The 7,610-nt window shown below is 41.4% G+C and overlaps 2 protein-coding genes across 2 annotated transcripts in view; one reads left to right on the top strand and one right to left on the bottom strand.

Moving 5' to 3' along the window:
• The window catches only part of si:ch211-168f7.5 (ataxin-2 homolog), a 12,986-nt gene extending 12,504 nt beyond the window's left edge, over positions 1 to 482 (bottom strand). Inside the window, exon 1 of the mRNA XM_035669900.1 lies at positions 41 to 482. The gene's annotated coding sequence lies outside the window, so the exon portion shown is untranslated. The remainder of the gene's footprint in view (positions 1 to 40) is intronic.
• Positions 483 to 3,636: 3,154 nt separating this feature from the next.
• Positions 3,637 to 4,441, top strand: map1lc3cl (microtubule-associated protein 1 light chain 3 gamma, like). Its single transcript, XM_035669573.1, has 4 exons — positions 3,637 to 3,694; positions 3,780 to 3,835; positions 3,923 to 4,029; positions 4,184 to 4,441. The coding sequence occupies exons 1-4, from the start codon at positions 3,637 to 3,639 to the stop codon at positions 4,371 to 4,373; spliced, it is 411 nt and encodes a 136-aa protein (XP_035525466.1). The 3' UTR covers positions 4,374 to 4,441.
• Positions 4,442 to 7,610: the final 3,169 nt, after the last annotated feature.

The raw sequence follows: 7,610 nt of genomic DNA, 5'->3' as shown, positions 1-7,610 counted from the left end.
GACCAGAGCGAGTTCACGCAGCCGCCGGCGGCCGGCCATCCTCGTCGGGGCGGGCGGAACCGGGGGCGCACCGCTGACCACCGCTCGGCTGCCGTGCAATGGATGAGAGGAATGAACCGACTACGGTCCCGCTCCAGGTAGAGCAACACGGGTCCGGACGAGCGAAAGCAACATAGCAGCCACTTGAATATAACGCACTAAGGAAAATAAAACCCTCAGCATCTCTAACGTGCCATGCAGCCCACAGCCTCAGCCCCGCTCACTGGCACAAGACTAGAATTAATGAAGCCACCGGTACAACGAGGGAACATCAACGAGCCTTGTCTCATATTAATCCAGGCTTAATTTCCTGTTGACACCGTCCTGGTTTGTTTGTTTTTTTCTTTTTTCTAATGTCACTCATAAGCCTACCGGTCCGGTGGAGTTGCCATGGCGCTGCGCTCCGTACGCTGCGTCCCCAATGAGACAATGCAACAGACGGGCAGAGGCTGATAACGTTACATGTGGGAGCAGGCAGCGGGGGGGAGGAGGAGCCACTGCACCAGGGCTGCACACGGATTGGTCGGGGAAGTTATTCGAATGGACGCGTGGAAAAAAAAAGATCCCCCTCTTGCATTGTGCAGGGTGTCAGGGGACAAAATGCTCACATTCCCACAGTGTTCCCATAGAGGAGGTGAGGATATACAGTGACCTCATCGTGCTCTGTACTACCACCAGTGGTATCAGTGGAGGCTATAGCACACTTTGCCCCAAGGCCCCCAGAAACACACACTTTTGTTAGTGAATAGAGCTTTTTTTACCCACAATGGTGAGAAAACTACAGGTGGAAATAATAATATTAAGAATGGCTGGATTCCATTTAGCTGCCTCAGTTTCAGGGTCCTAGTGCTGGCTCGCTCGTTGGACGCCTATAATAGGCACAACTACAATATGATTATGTTGAGCTGCATTTAACAAGAGACTGGTGTCAGACTTGTATTCTTTTAGTTTATGTTGTGTTTAATTGGTGCATGATCCCAAACATTGTGTTTAATCAAATTATCTCCAACTGACTGACACACTTTGGTTTCTGGGTCTAGACTTTAGACTTTAATGATAACTTGGGGAATGCAGGTTTTGGCGGGCAGTGGGTCAACAGTGACCCCTCTGAATGAGATTCAGACTCTTCTTAAACTAATGGAAAATGTCTTTATTATTATTTCTTTATTATTAAATCTGTTGGATACTTTACCAAGGCTGTTTGTTATTCTGGTGGATACAAACTTTTCACAAATTGCCTTTATATTATTTTAAACACATATCCTACAATGTGTTTCAATCTGACAAAAGCAGATTATTCAGGTTCTTTTAGCTTCACTCATTCACAATGAAGCTTCTGGAAAAGCTTATGGTGTTGATAATGTATGTGTGCGTCTGACAGGTGCAGTGCACTTTGCTCTAGTGCCACCTTTCAACCAGCAGAGGGCGATCTTCACCCACATCAGAGCATTTGTGCCTGACTGTTTCTACCAAACTGCAACCTGACAGTAGGACTTCCTTCAAGTTTTCCATATCTGAGTTAATCTATGTACATGCAGTTGCATTCAGAAGACTAAATACAGCAGCAGTATAATGTTCAACAGCACCACAATATATAAAATGATCATACAGTTAAATCAACACCCCAGTTTTTGAACACTGTATGTTCCAGAAAGGTAGGAGGTAGCTAGGTGTAGCTAATAAATGCAGTATATATACTGTAACATGATACCTTCAGAAGACAAAACATTATGGATCTCTGAGCTGATGTCAACTCAAGGTCCACTGAAGCTTTTGACCACATCACATGATCCTTATCAGCATATAGAGTTTGTCCTTTTCCAGAGGTGAAAGGAGTTCTCAGATCTTTTATTTAAGCTTTTCCTTAAGTTGGCATCAAAATATATTCAGAGTACCAAAAGTGAGAGAGTGTATCATGCTGGATGCACCTTTCCAAAATGGTATTGATGGATTATAATTATAATACTCCATGCTTTAATGTATACATCACTTTAATGTTGCAGCTGGTAAAACTGGGGTTTATTTTAAATACTTTACAAACTTAATCTGCTGGGTAGCTTGTGAATTGTCAACCCCAGGGATGAATAAAGTTTTATCTTAGTTTTATCTAGCAACCAACTGACCACTGCTGTGTAGGAGAAACTACAGTGGCTGTGAAACCTGTGGAAAAGGTGAACAGCCCTACAGCCAGTGTTTGGTTTGNNCTGTAGAAACATGGCAGCCTCCACTGAAGAAGAGCCTCAGCATCTGTAGATAAAAACTTCTCATTAGGTAACAAAAACACCACGATTCTTATTTTAATGTGATTATACACTAATGAAAACATACATATAAATATTATATTCCATTTCTGCCGTGATCCTCCTAGATGTTACATAGTGGACCTTTAAACTGTCATAATTTATTTGTTGATTATATTTTGCATTATTATTCAGAATCTCCAAAATACCAGATGTTGTAGAGTAGAAAGAACAACAATACAGCTACTAAATATACCTTAAATGTACTGTTACAGTTTGACTCACCATAGCAGGAAGAGCACAGTGGTATTAATAACTTCTTTGTTCAATTGTTGAGGACCATGGATTTAGCTGTGGTGGAGCTCGCTGTTTGCATGTCCTTGTCACCTGCTTCATAGTCGTCACTCACAATATATTAAAGAGATGTATGTCGACCAATTGTATTCTTCCTTATAAATTAATAACTAACATATTTTTGAGCTTCAAAGGTTCCTTTAAGTCAAGAATATACTTCAGGGCACTCAAGAGGGCCCACTGTCTGCTGTGATAAACAAAATGTCTTCAGTGTTTACTGGGTGGCGTTCTGTGGAGCTCAGTGTCACACAAATGTGTGAATAAGGAGTCAGTAAATAACAATAAATAGATCAGAAAACAATAAACTACATACATACTTACATTTGCTTCAGTTTGGAGACCCTGCACCTGAGATAAACCCTGATTTTAAATCTCCACGTCACTGCTACTATTGATCGTGATCAATGAAACAAGAGTATAACATACAGGATATGATAAACGGCTGTAATGTGGCCAACAGGGCGATCGAACAGTAAGGCCAAAGGTCAGGAGTTAACTAAATGTTTATGTGGTCAAATTCAAAGCAATCAGACCTCACGATAAAGCTGGCACCATGTTCCTGTTTGTCTGAATCATTACTGTCATGTGTTGTTTATGTCCCTTCACATTGTGGGTTGCCCTCATTACACTCAGGGTTGTGCTCCTCTGTGTGAATGTGTAGATGACAGCAGCACCAATATCACAAGTAGATGTGAGAATGCTTCATGAGATAAGCAGTATATGTGAATCTGGTTTGAACCACACACACACACACACACACAGATGCACCCCTGCATCCACACACACTGCCCACCAGGACGAGGAGTGTGTCTTTGTTTGCCGGTGTCACATATTTCGACTCCTCTCGACTCTGCCTCCTATAAAACAGCAGCAGCCAGAGCAGCTCGTTGGGGTTTGCTGACTTCCACCCGAGGGGACTTCACTGTCAGCCTGGGCAAGACCGCCGCACCGCTTCCATCACAGCTGGTCTTCGCAAGCCACCCTAAGCAACAAACAAACAAACATGGCTCCTTTTGAGAAATCCATGGAGATGATGCCCTTCAAGCAAAGGAAATGCCTCGGTACGTCACGTCTTTTACTTGATTGTTTGCTATAACAATGTGTGGATGCTGGTTTTATGAAACTGTGTATTACATTTCTTTTTAGAAACAAGAAAGGATGAAGTGTGCAACATTCGGTCTAAATTCCCCAACAAATTACCTGTGAGTTGCTCAGTTTAATTCTCTGTATTCTGTGTGTGTGTGTGATGGCACTATACCAGCTGACCTCAGGTGTGTCTCTGTGTTCAGGTGATTGTTGAACGTTACATCCGTGAACAGACTCTTCCCCTGTTGGACAAAACCAAGTTCCTGGTTCCCTTTGAGCTCACGTTGGGTCAGTTCCTGTGCCTGCTCAGGTAAACCATGTGTGACTGTGTGTGACTGTAGAGACTCAAAAACAAGCTTTATCCTGCTCAATGCAACCATCCCTTCTCTCCACTGTCTCCCCCGAGCTGTCAGATTCACTGTTGTTGCATCCACCGTCTTCAACCACCCTTTTCTTTCTGCCAGGAATAAGATTGCCTTGGACTCCACGCAGGCTCTGTTCCTCCTCGTGGCAGAGAAGAGCATGTCCTGCATGTCCTCCAGCATGGGGGAGGTGTATTCTCGCCACAGAGACACCGACGGTTTCCTCTACATCACCTACGCCTCGCAGGAGATGTTCGGAGCACCTCAACCAACAGCTAGGCCGCCCTGCTGAGCCTGAAGCAGATAAAATGAACTGGACCATTGGTGGTGACACCACACAACCAAACTGGAGAAAAAAGAGGAGAGATTGAGCCGAGTCTTATTTTTAGCCCCAAACTGCATTATCAGCCTACCTCACGAACATTGCTGGACTTCCTTTTTCATGCTCTGTCACCTCAGCGAGGTGGACAAGACTCAACCTGACGATGTCTATGTTTTAGACTTTATATATATATATATATATATATACATATATTATATTATATTTAATTTAGGAAACAATCAAGAAGATGACAGACTCTGAGTGTTGTGATCCTTCTCTGTTACTCCAAAACCTTAAAGACAGTTTGAAAATGATGATATTGTTTGACTGTTAAATGTCTTAACAGGTCAGAAATGTCCATATTCAGTTACCTCAGAGATGTAAATGTGATGTTCACAGTGCTGTAATGCCAGTTCAGTGTTAAACCACCACCTCCTCCTTCACGCTGCACAAACGGGGTCAATGTCTTGCTGGTAATCAGACTCCAATTTAGCACTTATCTCCCCTTCCTCCTCTCCTTCCTTCGATAGATTGCCTCTTCATCCTCGTCTTCCCTTTTAAAATGTGAAACTGCGCTCTAGACTTTTGAGGCACTCGCTGAAGACACGGATGTCAGTGATGCTAAAGCTGCTTTGATTTGTTCTGTATTCAGCTGTCTGTATTCCAAAAGAAATAAATTCTTGTCCTTTTAATTGATTGACTCTGTGTGATATTTTGGGTGCATAAGACATATATAAAGCATGCCTTTAAAGCATATTAAATAGAAAGATTTAAATTGATATTATGCTTAAAAGTTACATGTTGTTGTTTTGTTCCTACTTGCATGTGTGGCTGCAGTTTTCTCTAGCTCCATGAAAAAATAGTCCCTTCAAAATGTCAGATTTTTAGGTAACAGCTGTGTTTTCAAGTTGAACTCCAGATGTTTTGAGGTCACTGAATGGAGCTTGAACAGGCTAAGAATGGTGTCAAACCACAGAGAAATATCAAACCATCAAAAATAGACATTGTTTCATAGCATCTGACCGCTTTCTGAGTTGTTTATGGATCTACTACATTAAATACAGTTGAAGCCATGTGAGCGTCTACTCATACACATACAGGTGCCTCATTCCTCACCTGCCTCTGAGAAGTGGCACTCCCTCCACACAACAGTGTTACAGTGTTATATAAACCCAACCCAGTCAACTATCTGCAGGGGTCAGTGTGTCAGAAAGCTGGAGGGAGTATTTTTAGACATGAAGGAGCAAATGTGATCCAAAAACACTGAGACGGGGGGTTAGAGAAAGAGTCAGAGGAGTGACGGGAATACAGATGAAAAACAAAGAACAGGGCAAAGCTGAGCTCCGTAAACAGTGGAAGAAACGGAGGGAATAGGGGGAAAAAGAGAACATAGTGACGCCCTAACAGGGGAAGACAGGAAAAAGGAAACAGTGTATAGGAGAGATATACAGTGGGGGAGAGAGCCAGCTATCCAAACACACAGTGTACAGAAACACAGGGACATACAGTCGTACCTCCTCTCACTTCACACCACTGTGTGCATTCCAGAGGCTCTCTGTCAATATATTACCATACCAGAACAAGAGGAACCCTGAAGCTTCTGAGAGCTGTAAGTTATCTGTTTTGACCACAAATGAGTCTCAGTTTCAAACCGCTCAACACAAAATGCTACACTTCTCCTTTTGGCCTCAAAATCTAGTCTAGAATCTGACTTCAGTAAATCCTACATTCCTAAAAGGTATTTAATGATTGTTAATCATCCTGTTTAAAACCATATTTCAACCATAATAAAACATTAATACTGGAAATAACATCACTTTTATATATTAAAATTTACAATTTACACTGCAGTAACAGACACACTAACCAAAATCGAAATTTAATTTATCTTTTAAATGTATGGCATATGTAAGAGGCTTCAGTTCAGACATAACATTATAGGAATCTATTTGGTAGCTGTAGCAGTCTTTCTAAACTATTTTATTTTATTGGAATATTAGAAAATGTTGTGTTTGTCAGGGCAATATAAGTTATAAGTTTTGTATCTGTTTTCTGTTTTATATTCCTAGATATGATATATTTATTGTTGTTATTTTATCAGTTTATCCCTCTGATCATACCTCTTTTATGACCCTCAGCTACTCTCTTTATAGAAGTCTGTCCTATCATTTATAACCTATGTTCTATGGTCTATGTCAGTGGATCACAGCATTTACACAAAACAATATTTTTCTCTAATTTCTTTTGCAAAATACTGGATAATTTTACCTCTTGGATTGTATCATTTGAGCCCTCAAAGGTCCATCAAATGATACAATCCAAGAAGGATAATCCCTCTTGTGTACACATTGAGGCCTTAGCCTTTATTTTGAAGGGGTTACAATTTTGAAAGGTTGGGAACTACTTCAGGGTGTTCACAGTGAGCGGTAGCCCTGTATTATAGCTGCAGCAGAGACACGAAAGAAGAACACCATCATACATAATGTTGGAATTGGCACTAATATGAGTCAGTCCAAGCACCGTACCTGTAATAACTTATCAAGACACAAGAGAGCGCCTCTTTATCAAAGCCGAAATCTGCCACTGTGGTTAAAAAATAAACCCAAACAGCTGGTGAACATCATGTGTGTCTCACGATGACTGATAATCTAGTGAGTCAGTGTGCAGAACTGCAGTGAGTCTCTATGGAGTGTGCTGATGAGGGAGCGAAACATGACCCTGAGTGAAAGAGAAATGAGATGTCGATGACTCTGATTCAGAAGGTCACAAAAATGTGAAAACAACCAGGTGACGTCTCCAAGTCGAGGCTTATAGACGTAGAACAATGTGGAAAAATGTAAACAGACAAGTACAGACATGCAGTAAAAGATATAATATGGGAATGTGTTTACATAATTCTTGGCCTTGTATCAGTTCTTTTTGGTAACAAGGTTCACATGGAAAATACATCAACTTCAAACGTACTATGAACTGCTGACGTGCATCTGATTTACATTTCAGTTTCACATCTTATTTGAATCGAACAAACAGACGCCAGAGCAAATTTAGACTAGTTCAGGTTATATAACAGTAGAGGTTTACTCAGTGAATGTAAAGTGAAGTTCTCAGCAGCCAACTTCCTGTCTTTTCAGACTCCAGTATGACTTTAATAAAGCTACAGCTTCCTGTCTTACTGTTTATGATTTGAGCCTGGGCTGTATTTCCAGC

The sequence above is a fragment of the Morone saxatilis genome, unplaced genomic scaffold (genome assembly GCF_004916995.1).
Source record: "Morone saxatilis isolate NCDOM2014 unplaced genomic scaffold, NCSU_SB_2.0 Contig22, whole genome shotgun sequence".
NCBI lineage: Eukaryota > Metazoa > Chordata > Actinopteri > Moronidae > Morone > Morone saxatilis.
Note: the sequence above shows the minus strand (reverse complement) of the source record. Positions and strands in the feature narration are given on the sequence as shown.

Excerpts from the sequence above, each read along its gene's own strand:
- map1lc3cl (XM_035669573.1), top strand. The coding sequence starts at position 3,637 with ATGGCTCCTTTTGAGAAATCCATGGAGATGATGCCCTTCAAGCAAAGG. Across the intron at positions 3,695-3,779 it reads CAAGCAAAGGAAATGCCTCG|AAACAAGAAAGGATGAAGTG; the intron begins GTACGTCACGTC and ends ATTTCTTTTTAG. Across the intron at positions 4,030-4,183 it reads CAGTTCCTGTGCCTGCTCAG|GAATAAGATTGCCTTGGACT; the intron begins GTAAACCATGTG and ends TCTTTCTGCCAG.